Source organism: Vigna angularis, chromosome 4 (assembly GCF_016808095.1).
Source record: "Vigna angularis cultivar LongXiaoDou No.4 chromosome 4, ASM1680809v1, whole genome shotgun sequence".
Classification (NCBI taxonomy): domain Eukaryota; kingdom Viridiplantae; phylum Streptophyta; class Magnoliopsida; order Fabales; family Fabaceae; genus Vigna; species Vigna angularis.
Window position 1 is genome coordinate 11,723,375 of NC_068973.1, and position 22,383 is coordinate 11,745,757.

The following is a 22,383-nucleotide window of genomic DNA, read 5'->3' on the forward strand; positions in this document are numbered from 1 at the left end:
ATTTAAATTCAAGAACTTTAGATCGAATCCAAATGAATAAAGGTATCACAAGACTTTTAGAGATTGATAACGAATACGAATTTATAAAAGATATTAACCGTCAGTCAATGACCGAACGCGGTAATGGATATTTATTTACTGTTTGGACGAACGTTATTTTCATACGTGGGGAATTCAAGTGTAAGGACGAGCGTTCGGTATAAGACCGAGCGCTACCCATAACGAACGCTCTGGGTCGAGACCCATCGCTGAGGCGGGATATTAATAGAAAGAGAAATTTATAAGATAATCATAGTGAAGGGAATTATTTAGGAATGACTAAGTATATAAGGTGGAATTTTTCTAAGCTTCTCACTTTCTCGCATAACTCTCAGTGCACCTACGTTTGGCCGAACGCTCAAACGTAAGACTAATAGAAGAGGGCGTTCGTCCTAGATCAATATTCTTTCCAAATGAAAGAATTCTATTTTCAAGTAAAGTACAAAATACCGAACGGTCAAAGACCGTTCGATAACGAACGTTCATTTTCATAGTATTTCATATTTCCAGTCTCAATTACAGTAACTCATTTTTCAGTATAAACCTTCATGCATTTAACTACGCATATCATAGCACATTTCATAAATTTCACATATCATCTCATCATCCAGATCATACATCAAAGATTAATCATACAGATTTCATACTTCATAATTTCACATACTTCATATAGCACAGCACATACACATGAATTAAACTTAATAAGCTTCCCTTACCTGGATTAGTAGTGAACGAATGTCCTAACGCGAAATCCCAGATTCACCCAACTATCACTTCTATCCTCAGACCACTCAACTTCTTGCAAACTAAAACAAATTCCAGAATCAAACTTGATTCAGATAAAGAGAATGCATATAACCAGATTTGGTTTTGCATGAACCCTAATAATGAACAGCTAAGGGACGAACTTACCAGAATTCAAAACTTGAACTTGTTCGGTTTGATGGAAAGCTTATGACGTCTGGATTGCTTCTACGGTCTCTGAAATTGGATCGAAGAAAAAGAAGGTAAGTTATGGTAGAGAGAAGATGGAGGTTCTAGAGAGAAGGCAGAGAATTTGGAAATCAAAGGTTTAGGGAAGAAGATGAAGCATGCAGAAAAGTGGGAAAGTGTTTTTCAGAAAATTAATTTCTCTCCCCACGTAGGACGAACGTCCATTCACCTGCTGCCACTTGGATTCCACTAACGTTTTCAAATGTTCCAAAGTGACACTTGGCAGCTGCATGCAGAATGAGTGTGAGTGCGTTTTAATGGCACTGCACGTGTGACGAGGGTGCATTAAATGGTGCTCAGAACGAGAGGGTGTGGGTGCGTTTCTTAATACAAATTCTGGACAGGATTTTAGAGCATTAATGACGTGATTTGACAGGTGGAGGTGGTTTAAATTTTCGAGACCTTACATTCTCCCTAATTAAAAAAAATTTTCGTCCTCGAAAATTAAAGCTTACCAGGAAACAGGTGAGGGTATAAGTCCTTCATGGCGTCTTCTATTTCCCAAGTAGTGTCGCCCGTCTTCTCATCCTAAACTATCTTCACTAGACGAATGGCTTTCCCTTTGTAATACTTAGTACGAACGTCTTCAACACGAACTGGCTTCATTTCGAACGTTCGGTCTTGACGAAGACGAACGTCCTCGAGCTCCAATATGTGCGAGGGATTTGCTATGTATTTCCAGAGTTGGGAAACGTGAAATACCGGATGAAGGTTGGACAATTGAGGAGGCAATGCTAGCTCGTACGCTACTGGGCCAATCTTCCTTAGTATCTGATAGGGTCCGAAGAACTTCGGGGATAACTTCTTTGGTCGCATAGCTCTGCCGACTCCTGTGGTTGGATTAAGCCTAAGGAATACGTGATCGCCAGTTTGAAACTCTAACGGTCTCCTCCTCTTGTCTGCATAGGATTTCTGCCTGCTCCTTGACGTCTTCAATCTCTCTTGAATTAACTTCACCTTTTCCGTCGTTTGTTGTATGAGTTCGGGTCTAGTCAATACGTTCTCTCCTTCTTGAAACCAGCAAAGTGGTGTGCGACACTTACATCCATAAAGAGCTTCGAAAGGAGCCATTCCAATGCTGGACTGGAAGCTGTTGTTGTAAGTGAACTCTACTAACGGCAGTACCTCATCCCAGGCGCCCATGTGATCTAGGACGCACGTCCTCAGTAAGTCCTCGAGCGTCTGGATGGTCCTCTCAGATTGACCGTCCGTCTGTGGATGATACGCTAAACTCATTTGTAACTTGCTCCCCAATTCACCTTGCAGAGATTGCCAGAACCGAGAAGTGAATCTCGTGTCTCGATTAGAAATTCTGCTTGAAGGCACTCCATGTAGACGAACGATCTCTCGGATGTAAAGCTTCGCCAAGTTAGTCATTGACATCTTCAAGTTAACGACCAAGAAGTGAGCGCTCTTAGTTAACCTATCCACGATCACCCAAATTGAGTCATGGTTTCTGACTGTACGTGGTAGGTGAGTCACAAAATCCACGGAGATGCTGTCCCATTTCCACTCTGGAATCTCCAGCTGCTGCAACAAACCGCCTGGTCTTTGGTATTCAGCTTTCGCTCGCTGACAAGTTAAGCATGACGCCACGAAGCGAGCGACATCACTCTTCATCCCAGGCCACCAAAACGACTTCCTGAGGTCTTGATACATCTTAGTCATGCCAGGGTGCATGCTAAGACGGCTGTGATGTCCTTCCTCCAGGATAATTCTCTTTAGTTCACCATCATTCGGGACGCACGTCCTATCCATATAACGTAGAAGACCGTCCGTCCCGGTGTTGAAATGCTTAGCCTTATCTGTACCGAGCGCGTTTAAGATCAATACCAAATCTTCATCCTCCCTTTGCTTCATCTTGATCCGTCGAAAACATCACTTGCTATTCTGAGGGTGCAGCATTTAATACTGTTCGGCTCCAACTCGAACTACAACCTTAGGTCTCTAAAGCTCTCCACCAGATTGAGTTCCCTCACCATTATAACTGAAACATGAACCGACTTCCTGCTTAGTGCGTCCGCCACTACGTTAGCTTTCCCCGGATGGTAGAGTAACTCAAACTCATAATCCTTTAAAACTCAAGCCACCTCCTCTGCCTCATGTTTAACTCCTTTTGATCGAAGAGGTACTTGAGACTCTTGTGATCACTGAAAACCTGAAAGGTAGCTCCGTACAGATGATGTCTCCAAATTTTCAAAGCAAAAACGACCGCTGCCAGCTCCAGGTCGTGTGTCGGATAGTTCCTCTCGTGAATTTTCAATTGTCGAGAAGCGTACGCCACTGCTCGTCTCTCTTGCATCAGCACACAGCCCAAACCTTGATGAGAGGCGTCACAGTAGACTTCAAATGGTTTGGCAGTGTCCGGAATCACTAAAACCGGAGCGCTCGTCAACTTCCGCTTAAGCTCCTGAAAACTCTCTTCACACCGATCGGTCCAAGCGAACGGGTGATCCTTGCGCGTGAGCTGTGTTAGTGGTGCTACTATCTTGGAAAAACCTTCAATAAAACGCCTATAATAGCCTGCAAGACCAACGAAGCTCCGCACTTCTGTAACCGAACGCGGACTCGTCCACTCCAAAACCGCTCGTACTTTTGCCGGGTCCACAGAAATTCCTTCGGCTGACACAACATGCCCCAAGAACTGCACGCTCTTCATCCAAAATTCACACTTTGACAACTTGGCGTACAATTCCTTCTCCTTCAACACTCCAAGCACGACCCGCAAATGTTCCTCATGCTCTTCATGGCTCTTGGAGTAAATCAGGATATCGTCAATGAAGACCACTACGAACTTGTCCAGGTAGGGTCGGAATATCCGGTTCATGTAGTCCATGAAGATCGCTGGCGCGTTCGTCACCCCGAACGGCATTACCACATACTCATAATGCCCATAACGAGACCTAAAGGCCGTCTTCTGAATGTCCCCTTGCTTCACCCGAATCTGATGATAGCCCGAGCGTAAGTCAATCTTTGAGAATACGCTCGCTCCCTGTAACTGATCCAGTAGATCGTCAATCCTAGGAAGTGGATACTTGTTCTTGATAGTAAGCTTATTAAGCTGCCGGTAGTCAATGCAAAGTCTGGAGCTGCCATCCTTCTTCTTTACTAACAACACAGGCGCTCCCCAAGGTGATACGCTCGGCCTGATGAACTGCTTGTCCATTAATTCTTCAATCTGCTTCTTGAGCTCAACCAATTCAGCAGGCGACATTCTATATGGTTGAACCGATATTGGCGCTGCTGTCGTCACCAGGTCGATCGTAAATTCAACCTCACGAACAGGAGGTAGTCCAGGTATCTCGTTTGGAAAGACTTCAGGAAACTCTTCAATTACCGATCGTCCTCCATTCGACTCATCTTGTGACGATCGTCCCCACTTCACTCCTTCCACTTCTTCATCTGAATGCGTCATTATCAGGAAACAGTAGGCGCCCTCTACTATATCTTCCTTCAGCTGACCGAGCGTCACTAAGAACTCCTCTTCTTCTTCATCTGGAAAGACTAACTCTTTCTTACCACAATCTATGAGAATGTGATTGGTAGCCAACCAATCCATCCCCAAAATTACCTCTAAACCTTGAAGAGGCAAGCAGATGAGATTAACTTTGAATCTACGTCCCTCAACTTCTATAGGACATCTAAAGCAAGCTGTAGATGTTCTAATCCCACCAGCCGCTGGGGTTGACACCACCAAGTCGAACTGTAATTCACTCTCCACTAACCCCAGCTTTTCAACGCACGCCTTCGAGATGAAGGAATGAGTTGCCCCCGAATCATATAACACGCAGCAAGGTTTTCCAAATAGCAAACAATTACCGATGATGAGTGTACCTGAACTAGCAGCTTCAGCACCCGTGATAGCATACACTCGTCCAACTGCCTGCGCACGTCCCCCTCTCCCTTGTTGTGTTCTTCCAGCGTTCGGCGGTCTTGCTACCGCACGGCCTCCCATGTTACACTCTTGATCCGAGTGTCCGCTCCTTCTGCACTTAGTGCAGTATTTTCCACCATTCAGTTGAGGACAAACCCACCTAAAGTGCGGTCCTCCACACTGGAAACATGTCAGACTCCTTGGCTGTCCAGATTGGCCGACAGTAGCCAAGGCTTGGGATCCACCCGAGGGTTGGTTTGGACGAACGTACGGGGTTCTTCTCACAGTAGAAGTATTCCTTGACAAAACCGGCCCTCTGCTCAACTGTTGCTTCTTCTGTTGCTCGGCCTCAGCCACATTCTTCTCTAACACTTTAGCCCTCTCAACCATAGCAGGGAATGACCTAATGCACAAGCTGGATATCAATACCTTCAAGTCGCTCCTCAGCCCGTTTTCAAACTTCCTGCATTGCCATTCTTCGCTCGTAGCCATGGTGTTAAAACAGACCAGATGCTTGAATCTATTAGTATACTCTGAGACGGACATTCCCCCTTGTACCAACTGTAGAAACTCCACTTCTTTAGCAAAACGTACGCTGTCCGGGAAATATTCTTCGTAAAATTTTGCTCTGAAAGCTGCCCAAGTTACGGGACTCTGAGCGTCCGTCAAGATTGCTTTCATGCTCGTCCACCAGTGACTTGCTTCACCAGTCAGCAAGTATTCAGTAAAGGCTAATCGGTTGTCATCCGGACACCTCTTAGCGTTGTAGATCCGCTCCATATCTCTGAGCCACTGATCCGCTTCATCCGGAAGACCTTTTCCACTGAACTTGGCCGGATGGTGTTGGAGAAAGCTTTCTAAACTCCATTCAGCAGTAGGCTGGGCAGCGTTGGAAGAGGACGCTCCTGCCGCGCCCCTAGTAGCAGCCAGTATTTCCATCAACTGCCGCTGAGTCGTCTCAGAGTTGGCTCGAGAGACTTCCAAACTCTGCATGGCGTTCTGATTCTGCTGCATCAGAGTGGCGTTCTGCTCTATCAGCGTATTATTCTGTTGCTGCAGTCTATCAATTACCGTCTCCAACAACCTAGTGCTGTTGGACGTATCAGGCTCGTTAGGTTGAGGTCGTGGAGGGAGTCTAGGTGCCATTTGTTCTCTGGACACAAAGAAAACGAACGTTAGTAATGTGTAAAGAGTTGAGAAAATAACTCATTTAAACACATATTAAGCACACAACAAAAACACAGTGCACTCATAACCTACAGTGTCCTTTAAGAGAACAAAACGGCTCTGATACCACTAATGTAACATCCCAAAATATAGTAATTACCATAAATTAGAATTAATTACAATTAACAGTTAAAAACATGCAGTTTTACACTAAACATAAAATTCCAAAACCGAACGTGCTTACGTCCAGAGATAAACTACCATACAGTAGTATTTCAAAGTTTAGAGACGAACGGTTTTACAAACTTTAACCGAACGTCCAAAAGCTAACAGCAAAAATAAAAACTACAACTTAGCGAGCGCTCTAGGGCTCGGCTTTAACCTCTACTTCGACCAGATTGGCGTCCTCCAAATTTTCTTCTTCCAGTGTTTCTTCAAGCAACGCCTCTCTGTCTGCTCACATCCACACGGATGATCATTGCATAGACAAGAAGAACGTTCATGGACGAACGACAACACAAGGAAATAACACAGGGTAAGCTTATTGAATTTAATTCACAAGTCATTCATACACATAGCATTTTCATATTCATAAAAGATCACAACACATAAAATCAGTTCAAACTCTCATAAGACAGACCGTCCGGACTGTATGAATCCATGTACCTACAGGCGTTCGTGCACCCGGGTGATGTGATAACTGTAAACTTTCAACAACTGCCACCCGAGGTTAGCCCTATCAGTCCAAAGTACTCAATAGGACTAGGACCTCCTACCATTCCCACACATGACCTACTCCCCTCTACTTGAGGACGAGCACTCACGGAATATCAGGATGAACTGCCATCAGTAAATTTACCATGGTCATACTACACAACTTCTCATATTCAAATCATAGAGACGTTCCTCCTTGGAACGCTCGTTCAAATTCCAAAATCATAGTTTCATCTCATATACGGTTCGCACATTATATAATTCCCTCTAAATCACATTTTCATTCTTAGTTCCACTTTCATAAAAAGACGAGCGTTCAGACCCCTTCATAATGAGGACGAACGTTATCATGATACCGAGATATACTCGTTTCTGAAAGAAAGAAAACGAACGTCTTTCCAAGGACGGACGTTAAGACCATTTGAATCAATTAAATGGACTGACTCTAGAGCGATTCAACTGATACTTAGAATAATTTAAATTCAAGAACTTTAGATCGAATCCAAATGAATAAAGGTATCGCAAGACTTTTAGAGATTGATAACGGATACGAATTTATAAAAGATATTAACCGTCAGTCAATGACCGAACGCGGTAATGGATATTTATTTACTGTTTGGACGAACGCTATTTTCATACGTGGGGAATTCAAGTGTAAGGACGAGCGTTCGGTATAAGACCGAGCGCTACCCATAACGAACGCTCTGGGTCGAGACCCATCGCTGAGGCGGGATATTAATAGAAAGAGAAATTTATAAGATAATCATAGTGAAGGGAATTATTTAGGAATGACTAAGTATATAAGGTGGAATTTTTCTAAGCTTCTCACTTTCTCGCATAACTCTCAGTGCACCTACGTTTGGCCGAACGCTCAAACGTAAGACTAATAGAAGAGGGCGTTCGTCCTAGATCAGTATTCTTTCCAAATGAAAGAATTCTGTTTTCAAGTAAAGTACAAAATACCGAACGGTCAAAGACCGTTCGATAACGAACGTTCATTTTCATAGTATTTCATATTTCCAGTCTCAATTACAGTAACTCATTTTTCAGTATAAACCTTCATGCATTTAACTACGCATATCATAGCACATTTCATAAATTTCACATATCATCTCATCATCCAGATCATACATCAAAGATTAATCATACAGATTTCATACTTCATAATTTCACATACTTCATATAGCACAGCACATACACATGAATTAAACTTAATAAGCTTCCCTTACCTGGATTAGTAGTGAACGAATGTCCTAACGCGAAATCCCAGATTCACCCAACTATCACTTCTATCCTCAGACCACTCAACTTCTTGCAAACTAAAACAAATTCCAGAATCAAACTTGATTCAGATAAAGAGAATGCATATAACCAGATTTGGTTTTGCATGAACCCTAATAATGAACAGCTAAGGGACGAACTTACCAGAATTCAAAACTTGAACTTGTTCGGTTTGATGGAAAGCTTATGACGTCTGGATTGCTTCTACGGTCTCTGAAATTGGATCGAAGAAGAAGAAGGTAAGTTATGGTAGAGAGAAGATGGAGGTTCTAGAGAGAAGGCAGAGAATTTGGAAATCAAAGGTTTAGGGAAGAAGATGAAGCATGCAGAGAAGTGGGAAAGTGTTTTTCAGAAAATTAATTTCTCTCCCCACGTAGGACGAACGTCCATTCACCTGCTGCCACTTGGATTCCACTAACGTTTTCGAATGTTCCAAAGTGACACTTGGCAGCTGCATGCAGAATGAGTGTGAGTGCGTTTTAATGGCACTGCACGTGTGACGAGGGTGCATTAAATGGTGCTCAGAACGAGAGGGTGTGGGTGCGTTTCTTAATACAAATTCTGAACAGGATTTTAGAGCATTAATGACATGATTTGACAGGTGGAGGTGGTTTAAATTTTCGAGACCTTACAACTATATATATATTATTATTTTAATTTTAAAATATAAAAATAAAGTGATAGTATGAAATGTATAAATTAGAATAGAAAATTTCATTATATATTACATATTATATATTGTTATATTTAATAGCTTCGTAGTCATATGGGAGCAACTTGAAGTTGTTTACATAGGTGTGTTTTAGCTTCAAAATATTAATACTTTCGTCAATAAAATAGATAACATGGTCTTAACACAATCATAAGAGCTTAGTATAACAATTTTTGTTAAGTAAATTATTATGTAAACATTAATCATTATGTAAAAAAAATCCATTATCATCCAATTAATGATAAACTGAATTAAACATATATAATCACGAAAAGACAGAAAGGAATATTTGTTTGAAGGGCAAGACCTGACAATAAGACAGAAAGTGCTTTAAGAATGATCCAGCATGCTTGTGAAAAAATTTAAGTTAAAAACTTTCTGTCTCAATCATTTTAATAATATTTAGAGCCATCCATAAAAAAACTCACGTTTTAATTTCAACTTCTTTATGAAATCGAATGTAAATCAAAAGTGGAAACCTTGGACCATCTAAATTATTGAACTTTTAACTCATTTTTTTTAGTGTTAAAAAGCATTCTCTTTTATGGGTCGAAAGTAATGTTATACCAACTCAACATAGACACATCACATATATTATGGTCCTTTATTTGATTATAAGGTATAATCAAATAATGTATAACATTATTTGATTATATTATTACATTGTAGTGTGGAGTTTGCTTAAAGCTTATTTATGAGTTTACTTTCACATTTTTTGTTTGTTTGTTGTGGGTGTGCTTATTTCTCTTTTAAAAAAAAGAAAGGGAAACGTTTAACTTCTTTTTCTCAAAACTTACCTAGTTTTTAGCTTTTCAAGATACATGAGTTTTGATTACGGTTATTATATATAGTTTTTTTTTTCTGCTTTTTAATATTTGAAACAAAACTGTTTTCAACCTTTGTGAATTTTGATTTATGCTTAGGTTAAATACTTACTTCAACTTTTATTTCTTCAAAATTTTCAATTATTCTTGATCTTTATTATTCATTTAAAAAATAAATAAATAATATCTATTTTATAACTCTTAAAAGGTTCTTTAGGTGTCACATTTACAGAAATATCATTTAATAATCAGATTGCAGGTTTGATTAATTTGATTACAAAGATCAGTCACAATATTATCATTTTAATCCATTTTATTCCTATATACCTATTTGGTTCCAATCACATTCATATAATCACTTCTAGGAATTTGAGACCACACATAATTTCTAGTGAATTGTTTAAGTTCATCTTCTGTAGTAACAATTCAATTATTATCACTCAATGCATCATTAATAGTTTTAGAATCAACTTGTGATACAACAACAACATTTTCACAAAAATTATTAAGCTTGAATGTAATAAAAATTCCCTTATCAAATCCACCAATGACATTCCTTTGATAGTCCTTTGGGAATTTTCCAATCTTTAGGCAAGCTGCTGTGAATAGGAGTTTCAACTGTTGGTTCATTGCTACAAGATGGTTCAACTTCAACTTCAATTTGCTTTTCTCGAATTGAATGTTCCTCATTTGCATCATATACACTTGATCTTGCAATTTGATTTAGATTCATTAAACACACCATGTATTCAACAATCATTAGTCTATTGTATACTCTATATGCATGACTATTTGAAGCATAATCAAGAAAGATTCTTTCATAAGCTTTTGCATCAAACTTGTCATATTTTTCTTTACTATTGTTTCAGCTAAACACTTTTAGATGAGTTATAACAGGTTTTCTTCCTTTATAAAGCTCATAAGGGGTTTTCTTTAAATTAGACCAAATCAACACATAGTTTAAATCATAGCTAGATGTGTTGACAACATCAACCCAAAAGTATTTCAACAATAAAGATTCATTCAACATGATTCTAACTAGTTCTTCAAGTGATATATTCTTTGTCTCAAGCACACCATTTTGTTAGTTTTAGGAGCATAAAAGTTATGTTTTATACTAAGCTTTTCACAAAAAGTTTTCAAACATTTCATTTTAAACTCTCCTCCATGATCACTTCTAATAGAAACAACTTTAAAATCCTTCTCATTTTTTATAACCTTGGAAAATCTTTTGAAAGCATTATAAGTATCATTTTTTTATGCTAAAAGTAATGTCCATGTGTATCTATGTGTAAGACTCTCATCAATCCTATTTTTGATAAAAATAAAATTAAAATTAAACATTTAATTTTAAAACTAAAATTAAATTATTTTGAGAATCTATTTAAAGTATATATTAAGTGATTTGAAGTTAATTTAACGATGCATAATTTTAATAGTTTTTTTAATAATAACTTTCAATAGTATGATATATATATATATATATATATATCATATATATATATATATATATATATATATATATATATCATATATATAAGGTATATATATAAGGTATATTAAGTTGTAATGTGTTGTATAAGCATTACTTAGGGAATTTGATATGACCCAATAAAAGCCAAATAGACAAATGTATTATAGGTGAAAGCCAATTGAGATATCTGACAAAGTTAAGGGTAGAGAGTCATCGATATCGATGCTTAATGAGATGCATAAGAAATTATCCTATTATATGCAACCTACACTAGACGGATAAATTATCAAACAAACCAGGTATTGTTACAAGTATTAGTATATAAATACAAACTTAATTGTAGTCTTTTGAAAGCAATCAATCAATATATATATCTTTTTGTGGAGGAAATGTGTAGCATTTGGTATTCTTGATGTGTGATTACTCATATATCGATGTTGAGTATATTTAATTCAATATTTAGGTCACCCATATATTTTGTTGTGTTATGATCCTACTGTGATCGTGCTTTTGACGTGAAATTGTATGATTTCATAAAGTGTAGGTGCTAAAGAGAGTATAAATGTAGAGTTATAGTTAGACATATGTTATATTATATTTGTTATGAGTTGTATATTTTTGGGTTATATATAATATAAAGATATAATAAATATTCAATTAAGAATGTATCATGTAACTTGTATGTTTTGTGAGATTCACAACCACAAATTTTGGAGTTTTATACGTTAGGATTCCAAGTTTGAGTTTGACTCCTACGTTCAGTAGAAATAAAAAAATTTAGTAATATATATTAAAACAATTATAAATTCATTATCTTAAAGGTTATGAATATGATGTGGAGTTAAGTTTTTTGTATGGGTTAGATCATAATTTATTGATGTTATTTTTTTTATGAATTCTTCCTTGAAAGATTGAACAATGATATTAAAGATAGTGATTAATCTTAGTGATTGACTCAAAATAGTACATGGGTAAAAAATCTTATATATGATAATTTCTTGTATTAAGAGTTTTCCTCTAGAAGGAATTTGAAGCAAGTGTGTCCATAGAAAGTGGGTAAAGAATCTTATGAGGATTTCTTACATCAAACATCTTCATGATAATTTCAGGTAAGCGTGTTTCGCTAAGATAAATAGCTAGTTAAGTAAAGGTCAGAATTGGGAGAGGAGAGATTACCAATGTCGAAGAGACTCATACTTAAGGAAGAAATTATTTGGAATCTAAGTAAGTTAGATTCTCAAATTGAGTACAAATGAAAAAGTTAAGCAACATATAAGGAAAAAGACCCATAAACTCATTGTTTTAAGGTTTTATGTTAGAGTTGGTGTAACAATCTCTTATATAGATTGCTTATAGTTGTTTGGTGTCGAATCTACTTTATGTATCCCCTCACGAAATATGTAATAATGGTAGCAAAGTCGATGATTTATCTTGGTAACTGGTATGAATGTGTGGGTTAAGAACCCCAGATGAGAGAATTCTTTATATAAAAAGTCTTTCTTGTTTGCAAGGATTTTAAGTAAGTGTATCTCGTTGGGGGGGGGGGGGGGTAAGCAATCATACAAGTGATTTCACACTTGAGAAGAAGATTGTTAGGAATCCAAGTGAGTATGAGTTCCACATTTGAGTAAAAATGAGGAAGTTGAGCAACAAATAAGGAGAAAGACCATAAATCCATTGTTTGAAAGTTTTCGCTAGGAGGTGATGTCACTCATTGGTGTTTGACATATCCTCCCTTCACCAAAAGTCTCACATTCTATAAAGTAAATATTTGGCACACTACTAACATATCAACTCAAATTGTTCTTGTAACTAGTGATTTGCATAGACTCATTGATAGTGACAATCTTTTCCTATCATTAGCCTTCAATGATACCATTGATCGATCTTTCAAGGAATGATTCATTGGAAATAAACGACACCAATGAGACATGAGTCCAATCCACATAAGGGATTAATAACACCTCCAACCTAAAAACTTAAGACAATGAATTTATATATCATCCTTATATAGTGCTCAACTTTCTCATCTTTATTCAATGTGAGACTTGAACTCATACTTGGATTCATAATCGTTTATTGTCATTATATTCAACAAGATTCATATATTATACTCTAACATAGGGCTTACAAAATCAAGTATTTCAAAATAAGTATTATTATCCACAATATATATGTAAAGTGAAATGTAAAGTCCTAGGTTTGTTCAGAGGTATCTCTTAGACCTTTAACATCTTTTACTCATGTATCAAATATAATCATAGTAAGAAGTCATACAAGCAACACCAAAACACCAAAAGTATAAGTTATTAAGATTAGCACACACATATTAGTGAAAGAAAGATATCTCGTACAAGTAAAACATACACATTTAAAGGTGTGAAACAAAATTCATTGAGTGGATTTAATCAGAAAATTATCCTAATTACTCTCAGGTTTGGATTCGTGCGACAAATAAAAATTTATTGATTATATCAACTTGTAAGGTTATAACAAAAAATAATACAAATTTTCTTTGCAAATTCTTTGCAAAACTGTGCAAGCTGATTACTGTGTACTGACATCACGATCCTATAACTCAACTAGAAAGGTAGACTACTACTCCTTTACTGAAACTCTTTCCATGCCTTCAAGACATGAAAAGACTGGGGGACTGATGTAATGTAACTGAAGACCTTTGCTAATGGTGACCTCTGATAATAGGGTGCGCAAAACATATTGCATACCGATATCTGAGGACCAAGTATAGTAAAGGTTAATAGTTATTCACATATCAACATCTGCTTGAGGGATAGGTTTCACATACCAAATACTACCTATCGAGTACCTCCTACCAAGTACCGCCTACTTTGTACCTACTAAGTACTTCTTGCGAAGGCAGAGTATAGATGCCAAGTGTCAAATGTTGTTCCCTCCCTCCCAAAGATCTAGCTCTCCCTCCCAAAGATCTAGCACTGCTTGTAGATATCGAATGTCGACTACCAATGTGCACTATCTACTAGAGTTTGGTGCTATTTACCAGTACCTCATGCACAAAGAGCAACATACTTCGAATGTCGAAGATATTAATGAATCCTATTCTACATAACTTACAGATTTGGCTAAGTACCGCTCAGGTAAACAAGCCATTGGACCACTAGGTCTACCCAGAGTCAGTTAGGTAAATGCTCACAAATATTAAAATATTTCTATAAATACCACAATAATAAGGTTTTGATTTTATTTTTTGCATTATTCTTCATTTGGACTATTCTCTAACTCTAGGAATTGACTTGAACATGAGATAATCTTGTAAAGAGCCAAAACTCATTCATTATGTAAAAAACGAGTATTGAGAAAACATAAGAAAATTAATAAATAAAGACGGAGTAAAAGTTGTTCGAGAAATGAAAAACTCTTCACAAAATATCTCTTCAATCTTGTAAGTACATCAAGTTTGTTATCACTTAGTTTGTTTAGATGAAATTTGCTGAAACAAATTATATAGAATTAACAATTTTGTAGAATATTCCGAAAACTAGTTTCAATTTTAAGTTAATCAAATTATTCATTTCAATAAGTTTAAAATATACCGAAAACATGTAAAACATAAATGGTAACTTGTGAACGCAATTTCAAATGCTGAGTTATTACGAATACAAATAGCGTAACATGAAATCAAATATTCTCAAACAAATAATCAAACAATACTACGTAAAATCAGATTAAACTTTAAAATATTCTCTCGTATGTAAAGATTGTTTGGAGTCCGAGTAAAAGAAAAAACCTATAAAACCTCCATGAATCCGTGTGTCTACATATATTTCATTAAATCAATTAAAAATACAAATTGAAAGGTAAACCAGCAGAAAGAATCAAAATTATCGATTAACATGACCGACAAAATTTGAATTATTCACTAATAGAGTTACAATTAAGAATAGAGACTTATAGAAAAAAAATGAAGTTATTTGAAAATAAATTATTATCGAATACGAAAGCTTTATATCCCCTGTAGTATTTATTTGTGAAAAATAAGGAAATTGATTCTGAATTTAAGAGAGAATATTGAGAAAAGTTTACTTCAGGCACACAACTCAAACTCAGTCTAGAATAGAAAGAAAAAAGATGATGAAAACCAGAGGGAAGAAAGAAAGAAAGAAAGAAAATTGGCTTTTAATTCTGTCTTTATTTTTTTAATTGTCATAAAACTTTCACTTATTTTATTTTTAAATGTATGTAAGAAAAATGATTCGTTACGTCCTACTTTTTTAACTTTAAAAATGTCAATCTGAAAATTTATTAAACAAAAAATAAAGTTAATTTTATGATAACTTTATGACTATTTTTAAAAGTAAACATAAAACAGCAAACTTTTTGCACACGCAGGTCATGATAAACTTTTCCAAACTACTCAATAATACAATTTTTGGGTTGCAACGATAGTACAAAACCATTTTTTAAGTCGTTAATAAAATATTTTTAACACGCAACTATCATTTTCCTTTACAGTTAACCGAAAGAACAAAACATGTTCATCTGTATCATAAGTGTGTTTGTTTTAACTGTTTTGTCTCTTCTGCACCTATGTCACACTATTATTTACTACTATGTTCTTTCTACAACCTTACCACTATCTCACTATTTTTCCTCTAATCCCATTCCCACTATTCCAATGTTTTTTTTTTTTTTTATATATAAATAAACTATCTCAGCATTACAACACTACCATACAAAAACCTCCTCACGGCAGCATTTGTAATTGTTTGTTCTTCTGAGAGACCTGTTTTGTTTTCCTATCCTCGAAATTCGTTAGTTCATCTGTTTTGCCCTGTGTTTATTTCAATCTTGTCTACAATAGTGTCCACTGTTTGTGTATCTCAGTGATTAAATGTAACTGCAACCCATTCCTCTTCTTTGGTTCACTTCAAGCTGTTCTTGTTCCTTTTGGAGTCTCCTTGCAGAAAAATGTAAATTTGATTTCGGATTAAGATACCCTTTTGCTTTTCAATCAATGCCCAAATCCTCAAAAGTGTTCTGAATCTTTCCAATCATGGTCTCATTCATGGAATCTCGTTAATCTATGCCAGATTCCCATTTGGGTCTAGCTTACTCATCTTTGACCTTCCTGATCTTTTTATGAGCATTCTTCTCGGTGCTTTTAAATTCTAACAAATGCAGGTTGTGAAGATGTGTTTCCGTTAGTCGTGTTGGATTGCCCTCCATAGCTATAGCTTCAGAACCGAAATTTGATTAACCTTCGTTTGAGTGTATTAACTGTACCATGTAACTGAATGCTGCCAATCTGTTTCTACTGTGTTATTTCTAGGAGTTCGTTTGGTCTCTATGGATAGCATATGGAGGGAAATGTTGGATCTAGGATTTGTCATGGCTGAGCGCTAGTCTTCATTTTCAGCTTTGAGCAGAGTGTCTTCTCTTCTTGTTCAAGTGTTGACTATAGCATAAACTCTCTAATATTCTTTCAGTTTCTCTTGGATATGTAATCCAATTGCTTTTTACTCAATTACTGACTTGTTCTTTTGTTACTCATAACAATACATCCAAAAGTTCTTCATAAATTCTTTGAAATGTAAATTCTTCAACTAGATTCATTCATTCAATTTCTTTATCAAGGGCCTGAAGTGCTCAACAATAAAAAAAATGAGTATACCTTCTTCAACTTTTCCTGTTTGTGATGATATGTAGGATTCTGTTATCCCTGCCCGAGTCATATTTGATATTTTCACATATTCAGCTTTGATCACTATGTAAACCTCTAGAGCTCCTTTCAAGTATTTTGTTTTTTTCTTCTCTTTTTCCTTTCTGTTTTTGCTCTATACATCAGAATTTAAGATCAATATCAGTTCCTTGGTATTCCAAGACTTTCATGGAGGAAACATTTGTTCCCTTCCGTGGGATTAAGAATGACCTCAAAGCAAGAATTACATGCTACAGACAAGATTGGAGCAGTGGATTCCAAGCAGGAATCAGGTTTGTGCTATAAATTTTCTGATTCAAAAATATTACTGTTATAACCGAGGTTTGTTGCATTCATTGATATTGTAATAAATTGCTAACAAATGTGGTCCCAGAGATCCCAAAAGCCTTCGTGTTGTGGCCAAAATCATGGCCGTGGACTATGTTTTAAAACCTTGGTTATAACTTGACTTGTGATTTGTTTTCAACCCCTTCCCTCTCCTCAAATCAATCAACCTAATGCGTGCAAACTTAAAATTTGTCAATGATTTAATGTTTATGTTTTCTTATATAGGATCCTTGCCCCAACTACATACATATTTTTTGCTTCTGCAATTCCTGTTATTTCTTTTGGCGAGCAACTCGAGAGAAATACTGGTACGTCAACATTTTTCAGGTTCTGTCTCCTTTTGGTATTTTAGTCATTGTTTGCTAAGTAATGTATCTTTGATCATATTACACAGATGGAACTCTCACTGCTGTTCAAACTCTTGCATCAACTGCACTCTGTGGAGTTATCCACTCAATCATTGGAGGCCAGCCTCTGCTCATACTCGGCGTAGCTGAGCCAACAGTTCTGATGTATACATTCATGTATAACTTTGCTAAGGATCGTGAGGATTTGGGACACAAACTATTCCTACCTTGGACTGGATGGTATCTTTGGAGCTCCTTGTGTGGTTTACTTTTTGTTTAGAGCATTACTGGTGAACTAAAGTTACTTAATAATTTATTCATTTATTTGAACTTAGGGTGTGTGTTTGGACTGCCCTGTTGCTTTTCTTGCTGGCCATTCTTGGTGCATGCTCCATAATCAATAGATTCACACGTGTTGCTGGCGAATTATTTGGTCTGTTAATTGCAATGCTCTTTATGCAGCAGGCTATAAAGGTGAGTTTGCATCAGCCATGAACCATGTAGCAACTTGTATCTTGTATATGTGGTTCCCAAATAGGAGTCTCTCATCCACAATTACATAAAGTGAAACTCATGTTTAATATTCTCTATTGTAAAGGGACTTGTGGAAGAGTTTGGTGTGCCTAAGAACCAGAGAGAAGGTACCAATCAGATTGCCCTCCAGTCATCTTGGTTGTTTGGCAATGGAATGTTTGCTTTGGTTTTGTCATTTGGTCTTCTTTATACTGGTCTACAAAGCCGCAAAGCTAGATCCTGGCGTTACGGGTCAGGTATTGATTACATTTATAGAATTATGATCTCAAAATTCAATAGGGAAGTTAAGTCCATTACAAGATTGAGCACAAGCTTGGGATTACTTCCAATAAACCAATTTTGTGACTTCGAGTTCTAATTCAGCTGTCTGTTTCCTTTTTTCCATTTGTCAAATATTGCCTTAATGTATTCTTCTGAGTTATCCTGCACCACAATAGCTTCTTACCAACATTTTAATTGTTATGAAACATGGTTATATTATAGGTTGGCTACGGGGATTCATAGCTGATTATGGAGTCCCTCTAATGGTTCTGATATGGACTGCTGTGTCTTACATACCAGTCAATAAGGTTCCAAGGGGAGTCCCTAGGCGACTTTTCAGTCCAAATCCATGGTCTCCCGGTGCATACTCAAATTGGACTGTTGTCAAGGTGATTCTGATTATTTATGCGTGTATTACTCTGATAGCACTTAGTGGATAATGTCTCTATACAGAAAGCTACATTGTTGCTTACTTTTCTTACATTTTGCAGGAAATGTTGAATGTGCCCATCCTGTATATTATTGGAGCATTTATACCAGCAACTATGATTGCTGTGCTTTACTACTTCGATCACAGTGTTGCATCACAACTTGCTCAGCAGAAGGAGTTCAATCTAAGAAAACCGTCATCTTATCATTATGATTTGCTGCTCTTGGGATTTTTGGTATGTAATTTTTTAAAATACTTTCACATTCAATTGTGGTACCAGTGCAATTGAAAGCAATTCGTAATGTGTTTTTGCTGCATCTGCCTCATATTTCCTTTTTAATTCTTATTCATTGTTGGCCAGACCATATTGTGTGGGCTTATTGGAATCCCTCCTTCTAATGGTGTGATTCCTCAATCTCCAATGCACACGAAGAGCTTAGCTACTCTAAAACATCAGGTAATATAGTTTTTACTGACTTTTAAGTAGACTATATCTCAACATCATGGATGCTTTTTTCCACTTTCTGTTTTTTAGTTTGAAAAGAAATAGTTTGTTTTTCAGATTTCTCATAGTCTAACCATCTCAGTTCTGCTTTAACTTTGTTCGGATATGTTGTTGAATTATTATATCTATCTTGGTTCTTGGTTCTTGATTTTTTTTTTTTTTTTTTTTTTGTATCTTTACCCTGTCTGATTATGCATGTCACAACTGGACAATTATGATAGGATGAAAGAGTATGGTGGAAACAGAGGAGAGTGGTAGATTTTCATTTTTAATCAATAGAGTCACAAAATATTTATTAGAAGTAGGTAATGAGTGGAGGGTTACGTATAATCTCTTGTTTCATTATCATTTTAAAAGTTCTCAAATTTGACCTTTTGCTATCTATAGAAAAATAATCATCTCCCATTTTGTTTATTCTTGTTTATATATGGCTTAGCTAAGATAGTTGACTGTCATATACATTTGATTTGTTTGAAACAGCTTTTACGGAATAAGCTTGTATCTACTGCACGAAAAAGCATGAGGAGGAATGTTAACTTGAGCCAGTTGTACCAAAATATGAAAGAAGCATATGATGAAATGCAGACTCCATTGGTTCCCCAAATGCCACCTACCTTGGTAAATGTGCTGCATGATTTCCAATTGATTTGAAATTTGTGATCTTGTTTATCCTTATCCTTGGTTTATTCATCAAGCAGGGGCTGAAAGAACTGAAGGAGTCTACTATTGAACTGGCTTCAAGTCATGGATATATTGATGCCCCTGTTGATGAGGTTGTCTTTGATGTGAATAAGGATGTCGATGACCTTTTGCCAGTTGAAGTTAAAGAGCAACGTCTAAGCAATCTGCTTCAGGCATTGATGGTTGCAGCTTGTGTTGCTGCCATGCCCCTTTTGAAGAAGATACCCACTTCAGTGCTTTGGGGCTACTTTGCCTTTATGGCCATTGAAAGCTTACCAGGAAATCAGTTTTGGGAGCGAATCTTGTATCTTTTCACTGCTCCAAGTCGAAGATACAAGTATATCAATACTTATAGTCAATTTCATCAATCTTAATATTAACATATTCTTGTGTGTGTTTGCATTCACATTCAGTATTGGCATTTCATTTTATCTGATTACCCTTTTTGCTTTCCTACTTTCCTAGACTGCTGGAGGAATACCATGCCACCTTTGTTGAGACGGTTCCCTTCAAAACAGTTGCTATGTTTACTGTGTTCCAGACAGTGTACTTGCTTCTCTGCTTTGGCTTAACCTGGATACCAATTGCTGGGGTCCTTTTCCCACTGTTAATCATGCTTCTTGTCCCAGTACGGCAATATTGCCTTCCAAAGTTTTTCAAAGGTGCCCATCTTCAGGAGCTCGATGCAGCAGCATATGAAGAAGCACCTGCCATTGCTTTCAACATGTCCTTTGAAGTAAGTAGTTCCAACCACACAAGCTTTCCATAACCTTTATACACTTTAACTTTTGGAGAAATCTGATATAAAATTTACGTTTCAAAATATGAGCTTGTTTGTGTAAACATGAGTCTAAGAGACATTGAGAAAGTTGAACAACGTATAAGGATGAAGATCCATAAACTCATTATCTTAAAATTTTAGGTTGGAAGTAATGGAAATCCCTTTATGTTGTTAAGAGTTCAAGGTGACTTGGAAATCTTATATTAGGTAAAAATGAGTAAGATGAGTAATATATAGGTAGAAAGATTCATAAACTAACTGCTTAAAGGTTTTGGGTTGAAAATGATATCTGGTATGTATTTTTTATATAGACTTGTTCACAACTCGGTTTTATATAACAAAGTAATACCTTAAAGAGAAGCTTTGCATCATATTTATCCATCAGCAGAGCTCTTGTTGACAGTTTAATGTCTCTATAAACCTGACAGGGTCAAGGTGGACAAGCACCAACAGTAAATATTAGTGGTGGGGAAATTCTTGATGAAGTTATTACTCGGAGTCGTGGAGAGATTCGACGCACACAAAGCCCGAAAACAACAAGTTCAACACCAACTTCAACCGGAGATATAAGACCAGCTAGTAGCCCTCGGATAGGAAGAAGCATTCCTAGCCCTCGAGTGACTGAATTGAGAGGGGAAAGCAGTCTGAGACCATCTGGGAAGGAGATCAAGTTAATACAAACACCTAGTCCACGCTCACCAGTTCTTGGAAAAGTTACCAAAGGTTCACCTTCAAGCTAAAATGTACCTTCATGTTACGCTCTAGAGGTTATGAACTTGGTTTTGTCACAAAATTGTTGTCTTCTCAATGCGTTTTCTTCTTTCTTTTTTAACTTCTTTTTATCAGAGTTTGTTGTTTGATAGCTACTTTGTCATTCTTAGTAATATAAAAATGGGCAGGGATACAGTTGAATGTCAGTAATGTTGCTGTTTTGGATTTTAGTTTTATGTGGTTCTGGTGATGTTTTAAAAATCAATGAAGTGGTTGTTTGGTGCCTTGAAAAGACTCTTTCTTTAATAAAAAGTAATAAAGATAAAGATATATATCTACCTTTGAATTTTTGTTCGATGGTGTTATGATGCACTTAAGTTATGTTTGATCCAAGTCTATATATAAACTTGATTTTCGATGGATGTTGATTTTACAAAATTGATTTTGGTTTAAAGTGACAGGAAAGAATTGATTAATGTTTAGAAACATTTTACAAGGAATTATAAAAGAAAAACTTGATTTTATTCATTGCAAAACATTTAAATGTTGCATTTGTCTTTAAAGAACTATGTTCAAGTTTGAAAGTTAAACCCCATTTCCCCATTAAAAGTTGACACTATTACATTTTAACTACTTTAATTAGTATTTTTTTTAACATTTAACAAAGCTTTCAAATATTTCTATAAAGTATTGATTTTTTTTAATCGGATACCTAGGTTTACTTTTTTCTCCAAAGATTCGATCACTTTAAAGGAAATAAATATTTACCTTACAACTTTTCACAAAACAAAACTTTTGATTTCATATAAATGTACCTGGGAGTCATACAAATACTTATAAATTTGGAGATCAGAAAATTTTCAAGTATAGGACACTAATTTAAAAAATTCAAAGTAAAAAATTCCACTTTTTAAACTTTTTTTTTACTGTATTCGTTGTAAGAAATGGAGTAACAAAGTATCAGTGTCTTATATATATATCGGATTATTTTTACATTTTATTTGTGCAAATAATTTCCATGAAATACTAA

The 22,383-nt window shown here is 36.3% G+C and overlaps 1 protein-coding gene across 1 annotated transcript; it reads left to right on the forward strand.

The window, feature by feature from the left end:
• The first annotated feature begins 15,774 nt into the window (after positions 1-15,774).
• LOC108318747 (boron transporter 1) lies at positions 15,775-21,653 on the forward strand. Its single transcript, XM_052876805.1, has 12 exons — positions 15,775-17,048; positions 17,329-17,411; positions 17,498-17,690; positions 17,786-17,924; positions 18,049-18,220; positions 18,468-18,634; positions 18,737-18,910; positions 19,037-19,132; positions 19,661-19,798; positions 19,879-20,198; positions 20,327-20,597; positions 21,071-21,653. The coding sequence occupies exons 1-12, from the start codon at positions 16,945-16,947 to the stop codon at positions 21,380-21,382; spliced, it is 2,169 nt and encodes a 722-aa protein (XP_052732765.1). The 5' UTR covers positions 15,775-16,944; the 3' UTR covers positions 21,383-21,653.
• Positions 21,654-22,383: the final 730 nt, after the last annotated feature.